We start from the raw sequence: 21,715 nt of genomic DNA on the forward strand, positions 1-21,715 counted from the left end.
CCTCTTCTCTCTCTTCTCTTTCCTCTTTTCTTTCTTCTGCAGACCTTCCGCCTCCTCTTCCTCCTCCTCCTTCTCCTCCTCTGGGGGTCCCTGCCCCTGCAAGCATGACCGACTCCAAGACAGAGGATGACTCCCAGCTCAGTAAGTGACCAGCTGACCCCACCCCGTGTGTGAGTTCCCCACCTCACACGCACCCCCCAACCTCCACCGTCAAGAGCGAGTGTTGTGGGCAGAAGCGAGAGCCCTCCTTGAAAGCCGCCTTGGGAACGAATAAATAGATCTGTGTTCGAAAGGCTGCCGAAGCAATGGCGCCGGCCACCTATGAAATGGGCAGTGGGGCCATGACCTAATTGTGAACGCCGGGCTTGTTGGTCTTCCAGCAGTGAGGTGGTGGTGGGCTTCCTTTGGTGGCGAGGTGTGTGTGACTGCCCTTCCTTCACCTGCCTTGCTGCATTTGTCTGCCCACCGGCTGCCCCTTCTGCCGACCTCTTCGCCAAAGTCCCACCCCTCACGGTACCACTGGTCACGGAACAGGGGGCCTTCCAGACCGCCCACGAGCCTGGGCTGGCAGCGCTTCGGAAATGGGTCTCATCGAGGGCAACTTGTAGGCCCTACAACAGGGGTGTTGAAACTCAGGCCCGGGGGGCCAAATCCGGCCCGCGGGGGTTTCCCAAACGGCCACACGCCTTTCCACCAGCCATGGATAATTGGGGGCTTCCCAGCGTTTGCATGTTTTGCCCCCGATTCTGACAGCTTGGAAAGGGTTAGTTGCTGGCGTTAAGAGCTTTAGCTGCAATCCTACACACGTTTAGATGGGGGGCGGGGAGGCCTACAACTCCCAGAATTCCCCGGCTGAGGAATTCTGGGAGTTGTAGGCCTTCCCCCCTCCCACCTAAATACGCACAGGATGGCTCCCTTAAGCTAAAGTATGCTGGTATTTTGGCCCCACCTCTTTCCCCTTCAACCCCGCCCCTTTTGCTCTTGGCCACAGCCACCACTAGAACGTGGCCCTCCGAAGTGGAATTCGGCTGTTGGGATGAAGGAGCTCCGACTCGCCCTGGCCAAGAGCAAAGGAAGGCGCAGTAGGTTTATCAGTCACAGTCCCAAGCCGGCTATCTCCAGTATTCGAGGCAGTAAGCCTGTGTGCCCCAGTTGCTGGGGAACATGGGCGGGAGGGTGCTGTTGCACCATGTCTTGCTTGTTCATCCCTGGCTGACGGCTGCCTGGCCACTGTGCGAACAGAGTCCTGGACTAGATGGACCCTGGGTCTGATCCAGCATCAGGGCACTTCTGATGTTCTTGCCCCTCGGACGTGGCTAGCAGCTGCTCTTCTGCCGGCAACACAGTGTGGCCATTGCATGACTTGGCCGCCCCCCTCTGCTGGGTTTGGGGTGTTTGGGGCCTACGAGAGGGAGGCTAGGACGGCCTTGGCGTTTTTCACACACACCCCCCCCAGAGCATCCTTGGGTTGAAGCCCAGGGGTCGCTGGAGCAGAGCTGCCGTGGCTCGGCGTGAGCTGCGCCCCTTGAATCCTGCTTTCGGACGCACGTGCGCAACCACGCCGCTGCGCCCTTGGCTGCCCCTGGGTCCTGGGGGCCGGAGCGGCTGACTCAGCCAACACCGGAAGGGGAACGTGGGCCTTTTGCTCATTGTTCTTCACAGCTCAAAGCGATTTTCCAGCTCGCCCCTCCCGGGCCATGGCGAGCCAAAGACGGAGAGCGAGGGCTCCTTAAAAGGAGGCAAAGCCGGAGCGCTGGTTTTTAACGGCTGGAGCGATTGCTTCAGAGGCCGGGCCAGCGATCGGCAGAGGGACCCACGGGGAGGGGGGGAGGGGGGCGGCCTGGGGCCCGGCAGCCTCTCTCTGCAGGGCGCAGGCAAAGGAATCTCTTGCCCTGCCCGCCTCTTCCCTCGCTGCCGTGGCCTCCCTCCTCCGCGGCCTTGGAGGGGCTCGCCTCGCTCGATGCCTCTTGCTACCCCCTCGGGGCTCCCTGCGCTGCCGCCGGGCTCCGCGTTTTTGCAGTGTGGCGGCCTCCTTCCAGGCCTCGCGGCTGAGGCCGTCTCTCCTCCCGAGTCCACATCTGGTGCCCCAGATGCACGCCGGGGCCTCTCTCCTGGCACCAGGCGAGCCGAGCTGTGGCGAAATCAGGCTTGACAGAACCCAGGGAGGCGGCGAAGCGAGGGACCCCTGTCTGTCCATCCGTCTGCCTGCCCCCAATCTGCCTCCTCACCACTAGACCTGCCTGGAGGGGCTCAGCTCGCTCCCCCCCAACCCTGCAGAGACTCTCCCCAGCGTTCCAGCCACGTCTCAGCGGGGAGGGAATGGCGCTCTGTACGTGAACAGAGGAAACACTGTTTTGATGGTTAACACGCACGTTCCAGCGTTGAGCCTTCTGGCACTGAACACGACCAACTTCAGGGGCAAAATCAATCCCAGGGGGTCGGCACTAGGCACAGGAGGCCGCCCTGACGCCTCCCCAAATGCAAACGAACGGTGACACAGCCCGTCGCGAAGGTTCGCGTGTAGAGTTGGCCTTTTCCTTCCCTCCTTGCAGTAGACGTTCTGTGTAGGGGTGGGGCAGGAGACACAGGCTTTGGGACATAAGAGAGAGAGAGAGAGATTGAGATTCTCCATCGCCAACGCCTGCCCCCCAAGTGGCTCAGGCATTAGAAAGGACGGTTTGATCCCAAGGGCGCGGCACATTCTTTGGGGGTGACTGCGGGCGGGTGGGGCCCTAGGGCAGCTCTGCTGAGTTGCAGGACGCCATGGGGCCTCTGAATGGCTCCTTTGTGTGGGTCAGGACAACAACGGCCCCGTTTGAAACGCCTGCGTTGGAGAAGGAGAAGGCCGGGCTTCCTGGCAGCTCTTCCTTGGGTTGGCGTCCCAGAATGTAGGGAGCGGAGGGGGGGGGGAGAAGAGCCTGGAGAAGGATTCGCCCCTGTGAGGGGGTGTTGGAGGGCAAATATTCTGGCAGCGGAAGTGTTTGCACCCACGTCTCCAAGACCGTGGCTTGGCAGGGCGCCATGGATCTGGCCCAGACATCTCCCCTGGATCTGTGGGTCTGTTTGAGGGGCGCAGAGTGAGGCCAGGGCACTGGCATCTCAAGAGGTTGGCCCAGGTAGCCTTCATAGGTCCAAAGGCTTTGCTTGAGAGTCCCGGACCCAAACCCAGGTTTCCCTCTTTGCCAAAGACTTGGCTTTCTGACCTCGGTCAAGCCACCTGCGCTCACCTGCTCTCAGTTCTCCGCCCATAAAATGGGTGTATAACTGGCCTACCTCGCAGGGTTGCACAGGACGGGCAGGAGATCCTCTGAGTGAAGCAGGCGCCTCTTCCCCGGCACCTGGGAGAGCGCAGACATGGACACCCTCTCCCCTCGACGTGGTCTGCATGTTGACCAGCGTTGCAGCTGCGCCTGGAAGCTGCCGTTGGCCAGGAACCCTGGCACACGGCCCATGTGAAACCTGGGGGTGTGGAAGCGAAAAACACACACAATAACCCGGTGCCTTTTGCTTTGACTTCTGCCTGCTCCCACCCCCCATCCTGGGAGGAGACGGCCTCAGACCACGGCCTGGGAGCTGCGTTCCTCTCCAAGGGAAGGGGGGGTCGGTCCGGTCTCCTTGTGGGGGGCCCTCTCCCCATCTAGGAAGGGCTGGGTTTGTGAGTGCCTGTGTGGGGGGGACCGGGGGGAAAGAATGTCCCATTATTGCTCAGCACTGTCCGTTTCGGGGGACGGGTGAGCTGAGCGGCATATTTGGGTCCACGCACACAGACAGGCCAAGATCTCTTCATCCCACAGCCAGCTCCCGTGCCGGCGTTTTGCATTGCATGCGTGGGGGGACGAGCAAAGACGCTTGCACAAGCGAGCACTGGGTCTGCTGGAGCTCTGCCTCATTGGGGTGACCCCGTCCCACCCTCTCAATGCACCCTTAGGTGGGGGTTCTCACCTCCGTCTGTGGAAATAAAGAAGGCCCTTATTTATTTATTTATTTATTTATTTATTTATTTATTTAATATAGCGCTCCATAGCCAAAGCTCTCTGGACGGTTTACAAAAGTTAAAAAGTATACAAAATATAAAAACAACAATATAAAACAACAGTATCCATTTAAACAACAACAGTTCTGGGGTCCGTTAAAAACAAACTTAGCATATGTTGTTAAACGCTGTTAAATGCCTGGGAGAAGAGAAAAGTCTTGACCTGGCGCTGAAAAGATAACAATGTTGGTGTCAGGTGAGCCTCATCGGGGAGATCGTTCCATAACTGGGGGGCCACCACTGAAAAGGCCCTCTCCCTTGTTGCCATCCTCTGAGCTTCCTTTGGAGTAGGCACTCGGAGGAGGACCTTAGACATTGAGCGCAGTGTACAGGTAGTTTATCTGTACGCCGCCCTGAGATCTTATTGATATAGGGCAGGATATAAATGTTTTAAATAAATAGCAAATAAATAAATGTCGGGAGAGGCGTTCCATCAGGTATGGTGGGCCCAAGCCGTGTAAGGCTTTATAGGCGTAAGACTTTCAGCCGTGCAGGTGATCGATGCTAACGTCAAAGTGAAGACACCCCGCGTAAGTTATCGTAGCGCTTCCCCCACGTGTGGAAGATCACGGTTCATGGGGCATCCCACTGCTGCAAACACCAAAGAGGGGAACCCACCCCCACGCACCCATAAGCTGTTCCACCGTTCACATCCAATTCCACCATCAATCTATAGAGTTATTTAGTATCGCCGTTTTCCTATAGCAGCTGGTCATTAGGAGCAGGACAAACAGACCAGAGGTCTAAGTATATGAAATGTTGAATAGAATCATAGAATAGCATAGTTGGAAGGGTCCCCTAAGGCCATCGAGTCTAACCCCCTGCTCAATGCAGGAATCCACCCTAAAGCATCCCCGATAGATGCTTGTCCAGCTGCCTCTTGAAGGCCTCTAGTGTGGGAGAGCCCACAACCTCCCTAGGTCATGGGTTCTATTGTTGTACCACTCTAACAGTCAGGAAGTTTTTCCTGATTGTCCATCTGGCTTCCTTTAACTTGAGCCCGTTATTCCGTGTCCTGCACACATTGCGTGTGTGTGCTTACATGCACACCAGCTGCCTCAGCCCTCACCCTTCTTCATCGTCTTCTTTTCAGTCTATTTCCGGGCCCTGGTGAATTTCACAAAATCCATCGACTACAGCCCGCGCCTGGACGATGTCAACTCCGAGGAGTTCCGGGACGTCTCCGAAGCGGTGGTGGACACGGTGAGTCCTGTTTTGCTCAGGCAGCGACCAGGGACAGGATGCCTGTGGTTTCCCCCTTTGACTTTCCAAGCCCTACTGTGGTCTCTGGGCATCAAAGATTACAGGGAACACCTTCTCTCATCTGACTTCCTTCCCCCAGCATTTTAAAATCTGCCGCTCCAAGCTCCAACCCATGAGGAGGTGAGAACCTCCATTATTAGGAGCAGGGCCTTTTCTGTGGTGGTCCCAGAGTGATGTGCATGCGCTCCCCAGAAAAACCTGCCTCTGTTCTTCCCGGATCTCTCTTCATAGGTCAGCCTTCCTCAACCTGGGGCGCTCCAGATGTGTTGGACTACAACTCCCAGAATGCCCCAGCCAGCTGGCTGGGGCATTCTGGGAGATGCAGTCCAACACATCTGGAGCGCCCCAGGTTGAGGAAGGCTGTCATAGATGGTTTGAAAATGCATTGATCCTTTTGGTTGTTTGGGAAACACGTGGCGATTTCTCCCTGCTTTCTATAGTTTCAGATGTACTATTTGGGCACTGTTTTAAATGAATCTGTTTTAGAATTAAAGAAACGACCAATTAGTTTCATAAAGCGCCTTGTCTGTTTTTTTTAAAAAAAAATCTTTGCAGGAAGGTGATTTAGAGATATTGTAGATTGAGAATTAAATAGGGAAATAATGAACCGCGGCTGCTGTCCATCACAATGAGGTAATAGGAATCTCTCGCTTAGGAACTGCAAGAAAATCTCTCTTTGCTCCCAGGAAAGTCTGACTCTGGAATTAGGTGGACGTTGATAGCCAGGAAGCTGCTGGAGCGAGCCTTTTTTTTCCTAGCCCGGTGGCAACGGAGGGTTGCCAGAGGACTCGGTCTGATACGTTTTTCTCTCCCCAGCTGGAGTCTGAATACTACAAAATCCCTGGCGACCAGGTGGTCAGTGTGGTCTTCATCAAGTGAGTTTGGGTGTTGAGAGCTTTGGCTATTTGGCTATAAATAAATAATTTTTCCTATCAGGATTCTGGGGCTGGGAATTTGAACCCGTTCTTCTTTTAGGGACTTTTGTTGCAGACAGAAAGTCAGGCTGGGGGTGGGATGAGGGGAAGTTTGATATTCTTGGGGGCAAGCAGGGTACGTGGAGACAGGCAAGACCCCCCCTCCCCATCCAGTCCTTACAAGAGAGGTTCAGATCCTGAGACTCACAGGCCCAAACGGACTCTCTGGGCTTCCCCAGATCGCTAGCCCGTTTCCCCGGGCCCAGGGCCCTTTCCCGCGCCCACCGACGGTTCACTGGCTTCCCGGCTTCTGCGTCGTTTTCCTCCCATTCTAGGCAGTTGAAAGGTCTCTCCTAACATTTCGTCACCAGCAGGAATTGGTTTCAGCTAAAATATGCAGGTGATTTGACTCCGCCCCTTTTGCCATTGCCCAGGCCTTGAAGGCGGCCTTTGAGACCTCCCCAGAAATGGAATTCAGCCTCCGAGCTGAAAGAGTTCCCGCATCCTGGTTTAGAAGGACTGCATTTTCACATGGAGTCAATGAGGGCTAGAAACTTGCTTTATTTAAAAAAAAAAAAAGGAGGAGGGAAAAAGCTCAGGTTCTAGGATTCAGACAGTATCTGAGTATTCTTTCTCCATGCAGGGATTTTCTCTCCTTCGGTAGAGGAGATAAGTGAGGGGTTCTGTCTGAATGAGCTGTGTCATTCACCCCCATTTCTGCCCCCCCCCCTCCGCCACTTTGCAGGGAGATTGACGGCTACATCTTTGTGGAGCTGGACGTGGGCTCCGAGGGGAACGTGGACGAAGGGCAGATCCGCGAGGTGCTCTTCTCGGTCATCGAGAGCGGCTCCATCGCCTCCTACGTCACCTCCACGTGGGGCTTCCAGTTCCGGCGATTGGGAGCAGGTGAGCCAACGGAGCTGGACTGGAGCGAACCCGTGTGCTTTTGCGTGTGTGTGTTGGAGGGGCGGTTCGTTGTGGGGTGTAGGGTCTGCCCCCAGGTCGGCTGCTAACTCTCTATTTGCTTCCAGCCCAAAGCCCGCCACCCCCCATTTCAGTGGCTTCTCCAGGTGAGTACAGAGTCAGAGCAGTGCACAGGGACCTGGAGGCTGGCTGTGTGGACAGAGAGAGAGAGAACAGAACTCTTTCCAAACACCTCATCTTCCAGGCCAAAGAGAAAGGCCGTAGCTCAGCGTGAGAGGCCGTGCCTTGCACGCAGGCGGCCCCAGGTTCAATCCCCGGCATCTCCAGATAGCAAGATGCAGGATCACTGATAGGTTATGCCTTCACTGATTGGCTATGCTCTTAGGGGAGAGGCGGTAGCTCGGTAGAGCTCCTGCTTTGCATGCAGAAGGCCCCAGGTTCAATCCCCGGCATCTCCAGGTAGCAAGATGCAGGATCACTGATAGGTTATGCCTTCACTGATTGGCTATGCTCTTAGGGGAGAGGCTGTAGCTCAGTGGCAGCATGCACCTTTTACATGAAAAAGCTTTGATCCTGGGAAAGAGCTCTGGCTGAAACCTTTAATGCCACTCAGTGTAGGCCAGGGGTAGGCCCTGTTTTGGGCTGCAGTTCCCATCATCCCCAGCTAGTATGGCCAATGTTGAGGGATTTATGAGAGCTCTAGTCGAAATAATCTATTCTACGCTGAGCTAGAGGAGCCCACAGTGGTACTGTTGCTTTTTTTTAGAACCGTGAGAACTGGGATCTTACTATACTTTAAGGGAACGGCCCGTAACTCAGCGGCAGAAAACCCGCCTTGCATGCAGAACGTCCCGGGTTCAGTAGGGCTGGAAAGAATCCTGCCGGAGACCTCGGGGAGCGAGGTCCCGATCCGTGTGGCCAGTGGGCTAGATTGACCAGGGGTCTGTCTCAGCGCAAGGCCGCTTTTCGACACTGTGGTGAATCTTGACTGTCAGGGCATCCTCCCTCCCCGCTGCCGCCACACACACACACACACACACACACACATACAAGCACACACACACGCACGCATGCAACACCAGGTGCCTCTTTGGCTCCGTTCCCTGGGCAGCTCCCTGGAATCCAGGCCGGAAGAAACAAGAGTCCTAGCCGGGCTCATTCTTGCTCCAGGGCTCAGGTTTCACCATCTGCAGGCTCCGGACGGCCTGATGTTACAGATTTACAACAAGGAGGCTTCGGAGTGACCCTCCGCGGTTCAGGCAGGCCGCAGCGTTCCCCGCCCTCCCCTCGCCCAGTTCAGGACGTCAGGAGAGCCCACGGCGGGGTCCGTCTAGCCCAGCGGCAGCCTCCTTCCCCTGGTGGGCAGCCAGGTTCCTCTCGGACGAGGGGGAGGCTCTGCGGGGTCCCCCACCCGTCCCTCCAGCGTCCCCCAAATGCCCACTCCCCTGACCGCCAGTGGTTCATTGGTTCCCCGCCTTTTGCGCGGTGTTCCTCCCCTTCCGAAAGGTTGGAATCCTCCTTCTCTTCGGGCTTAGGGACTGGCGGGAGGTTAAAATGCGCGGCATTTTTGCACCTGCCCGCTTTGGCCTCTGGACTCACCCGCCGAGCGCTTCTCCAGAAAGAGATCCGGGGTCCAGAGGCAACGGGTCTCTCCTTCCCCGTTGCTGGACCCCGGCCTCTGACCTTCGCAGGTAGGGTGCCTTTCCACGGGGAGGCTTTATGCCTCGCCATCACGGCTAATAGGTGATTCAGAAGAGCAGCGCTGGAGCGGCTGTCACACAGTTAGCTAATCCAGCCTCCCTCTCCCCGCGTTCGCTAGATAGGAGGTCCACAAGCAGGACAGGCCTTCAATGGCCCTCTCCCTCTGTTCCTCCCAGCAACGGGTAAGTTATCAGAGCTACACTGCCCCTGGAGGTGGAAGTTCCATTGAGTGATTAGGGTTAGCAGCCGCTGGCAGGTCTCCTCCATTAGGAATCCGTAAAGCCATCTAAGCCCGTGGCTCTCTCTCCACATCCTGCAGCAGGGAGTTCCACAGATCAGCCCTGCTGTGCGTGAAGAACCACTTCCTTCCGCTTTGCCCGTATCTCCTGCCAAGCTGTTCTTGGTGGACGGCTCCTCCCGAGTCCCAGCCAGAGAGGGGGGGAAACCGTCTCCAGGCCCCCAGCCCCTTTCCACACTTACGCACGAGGCCGGTCCCAGGACCCCCGTCCTTCTGACGTGCACACAGCCCCTCCAGGTCTCCTTGCACCACTCTGCTTGTGCTGTGCGTGTGAGCCGTGTTCTCCGACGCATGCCGCTCCGGGTCGTCCTCTGAGGCTTTCGGCCAGGGTGCGCGTCTCTCGCCATAGCCGGGCACGCCGGAGCCCGCGGTTGCCGTGTGCCGCTGCCTCCGTGTGGAGTGTCGCACACTTTTCCCGCTCCCACAGACTGGGGGAGCTCGGGCTGAGCTGAGCGTCTTTCGGCCGGGCAGCTGGAGAACATTGGCAGGAGATTTCCTCTGTGGCCAAAGTCCAGGGTGTCCCCCGCACTGGCCTCTTTTGAACGGACGTGTGGGCTTGGCTCAGACCCAGCGGAGACAGCGTCCTGGGCCATCTGGACGCGGAGACGCTATGGGGAGAACTTTGCTGAGGGCAGGCAGGTCCAGGGGACGTCCCTGGCGTCCCCCCTCCTGCCCCTCGCCAGAGAGCTGGGGGGAAGGGGGTCCGCTTGGGGTCCTTCCCAACGCCTGGAGGGACCAGGAACTTTGCCTGCTGACCCCTTGCTTTCTCCAGGAAGCAAAGCCCCTCCCGTTCTGCACTTAGTTTGTTCGCTTAGACATTTAATTAATGCTGCCTTTCAGACCTAATAACGCCCATAAGGCGACTTCCAGTTAAAGACTTCCGACCGTTCAAAAGCCTTACAACCATTAAAAACAATTTCAAAAGCAATTCGAAAACTTTAAAAGCGATTTCGAAAACTTTAAAGGCAGCACCCGCGGCTGAAATTGAGAGCGCGGAGCTAAGAGCGTCAGGACTTTGGGCACAGAGCTAAGAGCTTCCAAATAAAACCGCCTGCCAAAACCCGGAGAAAGAAGGGGGAAGCCTAACTTCCTGTGGGAGAAGAGCTCCACAGCCAGGGTGCTGCCACAGTGAAGACCCTGCACTGTTTTCTCTGGGGACACATACTGTGGTTTTGCCCTGATCTCACCGTGCTGAGCCAGAGCTGAAAGAGAACCTGTTGCGTTTTGTTGCAAGGACTTGAGCATTAAAAAGAAACAGAAAGGGAGCCGCCTCTGGGGAGGTTAGGGGGTGGGGGTGGAGTGTGGGGCAGGATTTGCCTGCTGCTGTGCTTGGCTTGGGCTTGTAGCCCCTAACTGTGTGCTGTGGGGTTTTGGAGCGTGCCCGGCCCCTAACAAAGCCTACCAAACCTCTTTCCTGTCTGAGTGGCCTTCCGCCTAGCTCATGCCCTCCAAATGTCTTCAACGACAACTCCCAGACTCCCCCAGCCAGTGTGCCGTGGGTTTTCAGAACGTGTGGGTCCGTAACGGCTGGCTGGCTGTTTCTGACGCTCACCGCCCGACACATCCGGTTGCAGGACGCTGAGCTAAGAGTCTGGTTTGGTATAAAGTCAGGTCTGATGTTGTGAACTATTTGAAGGAAGAGACGGAACGGCAAACCCTGCTGGCCAGTAGGTCACCTGTAGGTTGCAAACCGTGGCCCGGCGCACTTTCTGAGCGTGCTTCCAGAAGGTTTGGGGTCGTCTGTCGCCCTCGATAGCGGGGAGCGTGTCCGGGTGCGGAGGGAGGCTGTCCCTGCGCGCATGCGCATCCAGGCTTGCACCGCAGCGTCCCTGATCCTGAGCTCTGCTTTTTAGTGCCCCCAGAGATACGCGCTTGCACGGCTGACGAGTTCTCTTGCACGAGCGGGGAGTGTGTGCCCAGGGAGTTTGTCTGCGACCGCCGGCCAGACTGCAGGGATATGTCGGATGAGCTGGAGTGCGGTGAGTGTTGGGGGGTGAACGGGGGGCGGGATGGTGCCGGCGGGGAGCAGAGGATTCCTGGCCAGTGAGCATCTTCCTTGAACACTCGCCCCCTCGCCCCACACTTTGGAGTTCAACCTCGTTTCTTTCCTACCCCGCTGAAGATCCGACCCCCCACCCTCACGAGTGTGCCGACAAAGAGTTTTCCTGCGACAGCGGGCAGTGCGTGCACCTGGTCTACCGCTGCGATGGGCACCCCGACTGCGAGGACGCCTCCGACGAGGACGGCTGCGGTGAGGAACTACGGGAGGAGGGCGGCCGGCGTAGTCAGGGTGGGGAACCTCTGTCAGTCTGAGGGACGCGTTCTGTTCCGGAGAAAGCTCTCGGGGGCCGCGTTCCGGGGTGGGCGGGGCAAAGGGAGTGGAGCCAAAGATGCCAACCTGTTTTCACTCGAAGTTCATTCTGCCAGGAACGCAGCCGTAGGAGAGGCGTTTCAAGACCTTTTAGGATAGGGTGGAGAATCACCCAAGACAGGAGCCAGTGTGGCGTAGTGGCTAAAGTGTCGGACTGGGAGTCGGGAGATCCGGGTTCGAGTCCCCACTTGGCACGGAAACCCACTGGGTGACTTTGGGCCAGTCACAGGCTCTCAGCCTAACCCACCTCACAGGGTTGTTGTTGTGAGGATGACATGGAGAGGAGGGTTATGTACACTGCCTTGGATCATTGGAGGAAAAAAGGCGGGATAGAAATGCAATAATAAATAAACATTCTGTGGTGGTATTGGGAATGCGTTGGGCCCAGAGGTCGGGGGCGCGGCCTTCTGGGGAAGCCAGAGGCATCCGGATTGGGACCCCAGACCTGAGGTTCTGTTCCTTTGCTAAATAGAAGCTGTTGCCGCCCCCTTTAACTTTTCCATCCCTCCTGGGTGCAAAGTACCTGATCACCCCTTTAAGCCTCACAACAGCCCTGTGAGGTAGGCTAGGCTGAGAGAAAAAGAGAGAGAGAGAGTGAGTGACTGGCCCAAGGTCACCGAGGGGGCTTTGTAATTGAGTGGGGCTCCGGACCCCCGTCTCCAGTGCTGACCTCTGTCCACATCACAGCCCTTTTTCTGGCCCTGAGCTGCCTCTCGCCTGGGCGCTCCGGCTGCAAACAAGGAACGGAAAGGGGGCGGAGAGAAGGGGCATCCGAAAAGGCGCTGGGGTCGAGATCCGAGGCAGCACTCTGGGAATGAGAGGAGAGGCGGGGCGGCAGGAGCAGCTCAGCGCTGGCCCGGCTCCGAACTGCTCAGGCTGCTGCGGGAACCCTGACGCTGGGCTTTAATAGTGACTGGTGGGCCAGGATGGGCCCTTGGGGGTCAGCTGGCGGGATGTTTGGGCTGACCAGGGCCACACCCCAGGTGGCGCCTTTTAGGGCCTCGGGACTCCACCTGCCTGGTGTCTGACCGCCCACCTGCCTCTAACCTCCTCTGCTCCTTCTTTGCTCTCAGAACCCACCGTGATCCCTCCGAGGGTGCCCGGCGCCCCCCACCGGCCCGTCACCACCCGGATCCCTGCCACCACGTCCCTGCTGACCACCCGCCGGACACCGGTCACTTCGGCTTCTCGGCTCGTCACCCCGAAGCCCTCGCTGTCGCCGGAGCTGCGCCCCTGCCGGAAGGACGAGGCCGTCTGCTCCAACAAGCAATGCATCCCCCGGGACTACCTGTGCGATGGCGAGAGGGACTGCCGGGACGGCAGCGACGAGCTGAATTGCGGTGAGTCTTCCGTGCGGCCGCAGCGCAGCTGCGCAGCAGCGCCGGCCGGGAAGACGGCCGGAAACTGGCCATGTTCCTCTTCTTGGCTGGAATTGCCCTTCCTTGAGCCCCTGAGGAAGGAGCCCGGGGGTGAACTCTCTTCCGCTCTCCCGGACAGGCACCCCTTTCCCCTGCGAACCCAACGAGTTCAAGTGCCGGAACGGGCACTGCGCCCTCAAGCTCTGGCGATGCGACGGGGACAACGATTGTACGGACGGCTCCGACGAGTTCAATTGCCGTAAGCGTTCGGAGCGCCGGAAGGGCAGGAGGAAGGGACGGCAGGCAGGAAGGCCGGGCAGCTGGCTTGTCAGCCCGCCTGCTTGCCTTGGCGTTCTTGGCCCCGCCCCTTTGGCCCCGCCCACCCCCTGGGATGCGGCCCCCGAGAGCTTCTCCGGAATGGAGCGCGGCCCTCGGGCTGGAAGGACTTTTGAGCCCGGTGACGAGGGAGAAATGGCAGAGGGGAGGACACCGCTCCGTAGGCCGAGTGAGGGGCGTCGGTTGCCTCAGGCCCTCTGTGGCTCATGGCCCTCCTCTCCCTGCAGCCACGAAAGGCCCCGGGGACACCTGTGGCCCGGACCAGTTCGTCTGCCTCTCCACCCGCACCTGCATCCCGGCCAGCTACCAGTGCGATGAGGAGACCGACTGCGCGGATCGCTCGGACGAGATCGGATGCCGTGAGTGAGGCGGGCGTGGGGGGTCTGTGGCCGTGGAAAGCCAGTGTGGGGAGCAGGGGGCAGAAGTCGAGGTGGGCGAGAGCCGTCTCTTCCCGCCTCGAGAAATCCCCAGTTCATCCGTCCTGTTTCCACATCCGTTTGCACCAGCCGGCACGAACGTTTAGACACGTTTTGGTACACGTTTCTCGCGGATGGACAAGTGTCCGTGGCTGGGTGGTGGAAGCCCCTGTTTTGCATGCAGAAGGTCCCCGGTTCGCCCCCCGGCAGCATCTCCAGGTAGGCCTGGGGGGGAAACAATCCTGCCTGAAACCCTGGAAAGCCGCTGCTGCCGGTCCGTGTTGACAATACTGGGCTAGATGGAGGAAGGCCAGTGTGACTCGGTAGGTGGTACCTTCCCACATTCCTAAAATCCATGCAAGGACGCAGCCACTCGCAGAAAAGTGTACAAAGGTTCTTAGACTCGTTTCATCTAACGTAAGCTGTTTTGTGCGCACTTTTTGAGCCGAGAACCAGATTTGGGGAAGTGTGAAAAAACCCGAAGGGTATTTGCGTTCCAGTTTGCATCTTAATTTGGGAAGTGCAATTTAGGTTGATTTGTATTCAGATGCAAAGCCCATGAACCCCCCCCCCCTTCACCTCTAGGACAGAACGAAGCCTCCCAAAAAACGCAGCTGCGCTGTGCGCTCTTGTCGAAGCACAGGCGGACGCGGCGTCACGCGGCAACAATTTCCCGTAGTCTTACGGTGCGCTGAGTGGGAAGGAGTTGTTCCCTCCAGCCTGCTGCAGTTCAGTTTTGCCTTCTGCACTTGGTCTGTGCGTCAGGCAGGGAGGAAGTGACCATCTGTGCCCCCCTTTCCCCCCTTCCCTCTGCCCCAGTCCCCCCCCAGGTGATCACCCCTCCGGAGGAGTCCATCCACGTCGCCCCCGGAACCACCGTGCGTTTCACCTGCGTGGCCGTCGGCGTTCCCACACCCATGATCACCTGGAGGCTCAATTGGGGGCACATACCCAGCAGCCCCAGGTAAGCCGCCGGTCCAGGTGGGCCATGCCTCTCCCCCCCAGCTGCCCTGGGGATTTGGGACGCTGACCCTCCCCCTCTGCCCCACAGGGTGTCCATCACCAGCGAGAAGGGCCGGGGGACGCTGATCATCAAGGACGTGAAGGAGGCTGACCAGGGGGCCTACACCTGCGAGGCCATCAATGCCCGGGGGATGGTTTTCGGCATCCCCGACGGTGTCTTGAGCCTCACACCTGGCCGAGGTGAGATGGAGGAAGGGGCGGGTCGTGCGTTTATGTTCAGGGACTCCGTGGCTCATCAGTCAGTCCCTCTGCTGGCATCCTGGGTGGGTTGGTCTGTATCCGCCTTCCCAAAGAGGGTCGCCTCCCCTTGACCTCCGACCCCCTCCCCTCTCCTCCGCGCAGGGCCCTGCTCCGAAGGACAGTTCCACCTGGAGGCCACCGCCCGGTGCCTGCCCTGCTTCTGCTTCGGCATCACCAAAACCTGCCGCGAAACCAGCCGCCACCGGCACCAGATCCGCCTGCGTTTCAACGCGCCCGACGACTTCAAAGGTAACGGGGCGGGATGGGGAGGGGGGAGGGTTCAGTGACCAAAGCCTGGGGCAAGTCAGAATTTGGGGCGGGAGGCAGCTCAGGGCAGCCACGGAGAGCTTTTGAGCCAAGAAACGTCTGTAGGTACACGGGGACACGTGGGGCTGAGTCCATCCCGTGGCCCCTCTCATCCAGAAAGGAGATTTCCCCCCCTGCCCGGCTGTTCTGGAGTCTGACTCCCAGCGTCCCTGAGCCCCAGCCCTGCTGGCAAGGACTTCTGGGAGCTGAAGTCCCAAAACCCCTGGGGATGGGCTTGCTGCCCATACCCTGACCCTTCCCCAACCTGGTGGGCCCTCCAGCTACGCTGCCTGGGGATGGTGGGAATTGCAGTCCAACGCATCGAGAGGGGACCAGGTTGGGGAAGGCTTGTCTGTGATGAGCAGCAGAAGCATCTTCGAGGTCTCCGGCAGAGAGTCGCCTCTCCTGGGCTGCCTGATCCCGGGATCCGGGCCCTCCACGCCATCGGAGGTCCAGGCTGGGGGGGGGGGGCAGCGTGAAGCGGCCAGAAGGAGCCTCTCGGCGTGGTCCAAGCACCTCCCTGGCTGATCCGTGGCAAACCTCCCCCCCCGGCCTGTATAATAATAGACACCATTATTATTGCTCCCCCTTCCCCCCGTTCCCCCTTCCCCCCGCTCCCCCTTCCCTGCACAGGTGTCAACGTGACGGCGCCCTCCCAGCCCGGGACGCCCCCGCTCTCCTCCACGCAGCTCCAGATCGAGCCCGGCCTGCAGGAGTTCCAGCTGGTGGACCTCTCCCGCCGCTTCCTGGCCCACGACTCGTTCTGGACGCTCCCTGCGCAGTTCCTGGGGAACAAGGTGAGGAGCGGCGTTGCCGGAACCGACAGGGAGCTGGGAACAGGATCGGGTCCTGGTCTCCCCCTGGGCCCTTTTCCCCCAGGCTGCCTTCCAAGAAGCGAAACAAGAGAGGAGCCCTCACAGAGAGACTGACAAGAAAGGGGGAAGACCCAGCTCCTGAAGTTGAAGACCCACGCTCCTGAAGTGGAGCGCCCAAAATAGACCACGAGCATAGACCACGAGCCTCAACGCAATTCATCCTAGCCAACAGTCCTATAATGGACGTTTAGCAAACGTCTAAGAAACGTATCGCAAAGTTACTGGTGATTAACATGGACAAAAACATGTCATAAACCTGAAAGAATACAAACATGTTTTTATATCTATCCGGCCCTTTGAAAATGGGGGACGGGGGAAGAGTACCATTCCCAGCCCGGCTTCAACCCGGATGACGAAGCGGACGCCTCCCTCCTCCCCGTTTGCCGACCTCCAAACGGCGCAAACCGTAGGTGAGCGGGCAGATCTGACCCGTGCTTTGCTTGCAGGTGGATTCCTACGGCGGCTACCTCCGCTTCAAGGTGCGCTACGGCCTGGGCCGGGGCCAGTCAGAGCCCGTGCAGAAGCCCAACGTCGTCCTTGTGGGCAACGGGCAGAAACTCCTCTACCGGGCCCAGGTGCCCACACAGCCGTCGGTGGTGAACCAGCGCCAGGTCCATTTCAGCGAGGTGAGTGCAGCCAGATGGCTGGAGAGGCAGGGTGTGTGTGTGTGTGTTTGCGTGTGCGTCTTCTTCCAGGGGCTGCTTATGCTGAAGCCTCTTCCATGGGGGTGGGGGACGGGAGCCCTGGAGAACCGGCTGTGTCATGCGGGCCTCAGGCAAACAGGCCTGTTCCTCTCTGCGACGGACCCTGAGTCTTAAGCAGGGATGCAGAATCTCAGACCCAGAGGCCAAATCCAGACCCCTGAGTTTGGCCTTCTGGGGAACTCCAGGTGAGCCCTTCCCCTGAGCACAATCATTGGATGGTTTCCCAGGTTTGGGGCCTGTCATTCTCCAACAGTTGAAATGCCTCCCCTAAGGCAGATTGAGCTTTAAGATGAAGTAGGCCTGGTATTTTTATTCCATCCTCTGTTGCCTTCGGTCCCACCCACCGGTGGAATGAAGCCCCCGATGGCTTTTCCCAAATTGAGTTGGGCTAGAAGAACTAGCCTCATCCGTGCTGCAGCCAATACACCATACAGGCTCTCAGAAGAGCTTACAGGCAACTCAGATGAGTGAGCCAAGCTGCGTATCACATAAGGAAGCCAAACATGCACACACACAAACACACACATCCATCTGGGATGATCAAGACAGACGGTCCTTTCTGATTTTCCGATAAGATGACCCGTTAGTACTTCGGAGGGGACGTGAGGCCCAGGCACTGACCTTCCCTAAGAAAAATGTAACTGGGGGCATGTATGGGGACGGTTCCCACCAAGCAGCTAGTCCCTGGTGGTTCAAATCGTATGGATAGGGGGGAAAGGTCCCTGGCCTGCTGTGGGCCACGGCTAAGGAACCGGGATAGGGCACAGCTCAGGGTGTCTGTCCACGCCTTGCTCTGGCGCTTCCTAGAGTCCGGGGGTGGGGGGTCTTTGGCGCCTCCCCCCCCCGGTGTGTCTATGCCCACTCTCCATCCATGCTGCGCCTGCAGGAGAACTGGGAGAAGGAGTCCGGGGCTCCCGTGAGCCGCGAGGAGTTGCTGTTTGCCCTGCAGAACCTGGAAGCTGTCATGATCCAGACGGTCTACGACAACCGGATGGCCAGCGTGGGGCTGAGCGACGTGGTCATGGACACCACCACCACGGAGGTCACCGAGCTGGGTCCGGCACGTGGCGTGGAAGAATGCAGGTGCCGGTGCAGGGGGGTCATGGTGGGGGGTGGATGTGCCAATCCCGGCGATCAGAGCCACACTTTCCTAAGCGGGTGTCCCCCAGGTGTATGAGATTGCAAGGCCCATCATTCCCAGCTTGGGGAAGATCGATCTAAGCCCATGCTCCTGCTGTCAGTCGGTCCAACGCCTTCTTCCCCCTTCTCACCTCCATCCGAGCCCCGAGCAGAAGAGAAACCTCCGAGAGACTCGGCCTGAGTTTGCCCGGCTGCGTCACGAACCGTTCGTCGGCCATTCTTGAAAACAAAACACTAGGCTTAATTGAGCAGCACTGAAGCGGAGTGAAGTGTGTGGGCGGCAGCAGTCCCTTCTTTAGCGCCTCCTGCCCGAACCCCCTCAGGGGCAGAGATAAGCAGCGTTATTCCGGGATCTCACTCCACCGGTCCCAGCCCTTTGCAGCTCCGCCCTGTCCCTCCTCCGCAGGTGCCCCGTCGGTTACTCCGGCCTGTCGTGCGAACGGTGCGACGCTCATTTCAAGCGCCTGCCCGGCGGCCCCTACCTGGGCTCGTGCTCCGGCTGCAACTGCAACGGACACTCCAGCTCCTGTGACCCGTTCTCCGGCCACTGCCTGGTAAGGCGTGCGAGCCAGGGTGGGCGGCGGAGGGGGGCTACCGTGTGGGGCCTGGGGACTTGGGGGTCCGGGGGTTCTGCCGCCTCTCCCTTGGAGGCTCTTTCGGGGAAACAACCAGCCCTCCCTCGCCCGTCCTTTGGGCACCTCTCCTTCCCCCTAGAACTGCCAGCACGACACGGAAGGGCCGCAGTGCGACAAATGCAAACCCGGGTTCTTCGGGGACGCCACCAAGGGCACCCCCACCGCCTGCCGCCCCTGCCCCTGCCCGTACACGGAAGCCCCCCGGAGGTGAGCGAGCAGCAGGGCTTCACGGGGGGGGCAGCTGGACATGCGCGTGGGGCATGGATCGAGCCACGTGGCCGCTTCGCGGGAGGGAGGGACGGCGCGTCACCCCACGGCCCTGCACACTAAGGCTGCAAGCCAGCAAGGGAGCCGAGTGAGGCTGGATTCGTCAAAGGGCGGCTCCCACGGCACCAGCGCCACTCCGCACGCTACTGGGGAGCTGCCACGCACCCACGTGCCACCTGGATTTCAGCCACATTGGGGGAAACCCAGGGCTTTGTGTGCCCTGCCCTGCCCTGCCTGCCGCGTTTTGCCGAGGACGGCGGAGTCACGGCCCTTCTCTCCCGCCTGCAGGTTCTCCTTTTCCTGCTTCCTGGACACGGACGGACACGCCACATGCGACGCCTGCGAACCGGGCTATACAGGACGCCGCTGCGAAAGGCGAGTGGGGCGCTGTTCGCTTCTTCGTTATTTTCGATTCGCTTCCCTTCCCTTTTTATTAACGGTGTTGTGAAGAGTTATTCAGCGCAGATGTCATTTGTGTGTGTGCGTTACGTTGTTCTTCGATGACGTTACTTATGTTCGATTCCCCCCCCTTATTTATTTATTTTGCCCCGGTTATAATTGCATGTATTTGCCCTGGTAGATTTGCAAATATCCCTCTAGGGAGGCTTCTTGGGGAAGGGAAATCTCAAGGCCAGATGTGGAAAGAGGATCAGATGGTTGGTCTCTCCAGCCCAGATCTCTGGGGTTTCCCGGCTGCCGGCTGATAGCTTTGACCATTTTTCTCCGTCCCAAACAGGTCCTGCCCACATAATTCCCATTGCCCGGACCAGACGGTAACGCTGGCAGGCCAGGAGGCTAGGAAACTGGTCCCCAAATATACGCCCCACCCCCCATAAATCCACCCATCACCAGGGGGCATATTCCTTAAAGGCTGGAGTTCCCACCCCAGGAGTTGTGTTAAAGGGGTCTTCATTGCTTTAACCGCCCCCTTGGCAGAGAGAAACCTCTTAACTGGGGATCTTGTCCAATGTGTCGTTCCAGATGTGCGGCAGGCTACGAAGGCAACCCCATCCAACCAGGCGGGAAGTGTGTAAAACTTACGGACGAAAAGCCTTCCGGTGAGTAAAGCCTTTGAACACTCCCCACCCACCCCAAAAAGGTGTATAAAACCTTCTGGTGAGTAAAACCTTCAACTGCCTCGGAAAACCCCGTGAGACCACATACTCCAGGGTCTCCCAGAACAGGGAGCTTACACAAACGACGACACGCCCTGTTGAGCGCAGAGGGACTTACTCCTGGGTAAACATGCATAGAACTACGGATAGGGAGAAAGAGACTGCTCTCAAAGAGAGGGGCAGGATCCTGTGCCTTGCACAGGTGTTCCTTGTGTGCCGTTACGCATGGTTGTGCTGTCCCTCGGCGTTGTAGTCATAGGGTTGAACAAGCCCCGTGCAAGATTTCTGTGCACGCGTTGTTTTGCGTGCTCGATGGAAGATGATGGGCCCCTGTCCTGCTCTTGGGCGTCTCGCGTGCGCAGCAGACGGACGGGAATGTTCCGGGACGTGCCGCCATCTTGGAGCAATCCTGTGCCCCCAGGGATCCCAGCCCCAACTTGCCTGAGGTTTCTCTTCCTGAGTCCCTGCCCACTTTTGCCCATCAAGCCCACCGAAGTGGCTAGGTCCGCCTTCCTCCAGACGTTTTGGACAATAACTCCCATGCTCCCCGACTATTATGATTGCTGGCCAGGTCAGATGGGAGTTGAAGTCCAAAACACCTGAAGTCTGGGCAGGGAACAATTGCCCTCCTCCGTAGCTTTGCCTCCATGCCCACCTTCCTCTTTCCTCCACGTCCAGCGCAAGGGATCGACTCCTGTGACCTTCGAGGGAGCCGCAGGGCCTCAGACGGCGCTTGCCAGTGCAAGGTGAGCCCCACGGAGGCACGGCGGGACGGTGGCCCGGACTCCTCTATCCGGCTAGGGGCAACCCTTCTCAGGCGGAGCAGAGAGCAATCTTCGACCCTCCGTCCAGCCCCTGGTGCTCAGCGGACGCCCCTGAGATGATGGCTTTACTGGCCTGTTTCCACTCCAGTAACTGAGCCTTAAGGGGAGGCCTTTTGGAACGGGGAAATTGCAGCAGGGCGGCATATTTTGAGGGGGAAAGAATTGAAGCCCCAGGCGGGGGCCGCCAGGAGGAACCACGGAAGCCTGGAGGAGGAGGACACCAAGAGGGCTGGATGGGACCCAGGGCCAGAGGTTTCGCTCCCCGGCTTTTGCCTCTTCGGCGTGCGCAGACCGGGGAGTTTTTGTGCAGCCTCCCCGAGAAATCAAGCGGAGGTTTTCTGTCTCCCCTCTTCCGCCGTGGATGACCCTGAGCCAAAGCTGCGTCCAGCTTTCTTCCTCAGCCCTGGCCGTCAGCGTGGGCCGCCCAAGTGGGGGGGGGGGGCGTGCCGTTTTGTGGCCTGGACTCTGTTTACCTGCTGCAGCTCTCTCTCTCTCTCTCTCTCTCTCTCTCTCTCTCTCTCTCTCTCCACCAGCCGAACGTCGACGGACGGCTCTGCAACGAATGCGCCACGGGCTCCTTCCACCTGAGCCACCGGAACCCGGACGGCTGCCTCCGCTGCTTCTGCATGGGGGTCTCCCGCCAGTGCACCAGCTCCTCCTGGAGCCGGGACCAGGTACTGCGCTCGGTGGCTGTGCGCCCACGCCCACGGGCCTCCTCCACGGGATCTCCGGCAAAGCCTCCACCCTCGGATCGCGCTGCGTTTGCCTGCCCGGCTTCCCTTTTAAAATTACTTATTTATTATCACATTTCTCTCCTGCCCTTTTTTCCCCACAACTTGCAAAGGGCCCAAAGCGGCCTACCTGAGCCTCCTCCTCCTCTTCTCCCCAATTATCCTCACAACAACCCTGTGGGGTAGGCTAGGCTGAGAGGCAGTGACTGGCCCAAAGTCCACCCAGTGAGCTTCGTGACTG

The 21,715-nt window shown here is 58.8% G+C and overlaps 1 protein-coding gene across 1 annotated transcript in view; it reads left to right on the forward strand.

The window, feature by feature from the left end:
• Window positions 1-21,715, forward strand: part of HSPG2 (heparan sulfate proteoglycan 2) — a 76,941-nt gene that overhangs the window by 4,818 nt on the left and 50,408 nt on the right. Inside the window, exons 3-22 of the mRNA XM_063145351.1 lie at window positions 5,127-5,236; window positions 6,113-6,171; window positions 6,956-7,116; window positions 10,987-11,112; window positions 11,256-11,384; window positions 12,578-12,844; window positions 13,002-13,121; window positions 13,426-13,557; window positions 14,434-14,578; window positions 14,666-14,817; window positions 14,980-15,126; window positions 15,817-15,980; window positions 16,505-16,684; window positions 17,649-17,845; window positions 18,309-18,456; window positions 18,617-18,744; window positions 19,093-19,179; window positions 19,786-19,862; window positions 20,598-20,665; window positions 21,277-21,417. Coding sequence (XP_063001421.1) covers window positions 5,127-5,236; window positions 6,113-6,171; window positions 6,956-7,116; window positions 10,987-11,112; window positions 11,256-11,384; window positions 12,578-12,844; window positions 13,002-13,121; window positions 13,426-13,557; window positions 14,434-14,578; window positions 14,666-14,817; window positions 14,980-15,126; window positions 15,817-15,980; window positions 16,505-16,684; window positions 17,649-17,845; window positions 18,309-18,456; window positions 18,617-18,744; window positions 19,093-19,179; window positions 19,786-19,862; window positions 20,598-20,665; window positions 21,277-21,417 — 2,738 coding nt within the window. The remainder of the gene's footprint in view (window positions 1-5,126; window positions 5,237-6,112; window positions 6,172-6,955; window positions 7,117-10,986; window positions 11,113-11,255; window positions 11,385-12,577; window positions 12,845-13,001; window positions 13,122-13,425; window positions 13,558-14,433; window positions 14,579-14,665; window positions 14,818-14,979; window positions 15,127-15,816; window positions 15,981-16,504; window positions 16,685-17,648; window positions 17,846-18,308; window positions 18,457-18,616; window positions 18,745-19,092; window positions 19,180-19,785; window positions 19,863-20,597; window positions 20,666-21,276; window positions 21,418-21,715) is intronic.

This window comes from Elgaria multicarinata, chromosome 20 (assembly GCF_023053635.1).
Source record: "Elgaria multicarinata webbii isolate HBS135686 ecotype San Diego chromosome 20, rElgMul1.1.pri, whole genome shotgun sequence".
NCBI lineage: Eukaryota > Metazoa > Chordata > Lepidosauria > Squamata > Anguidae > Elgaria > Elgaria multicarinata.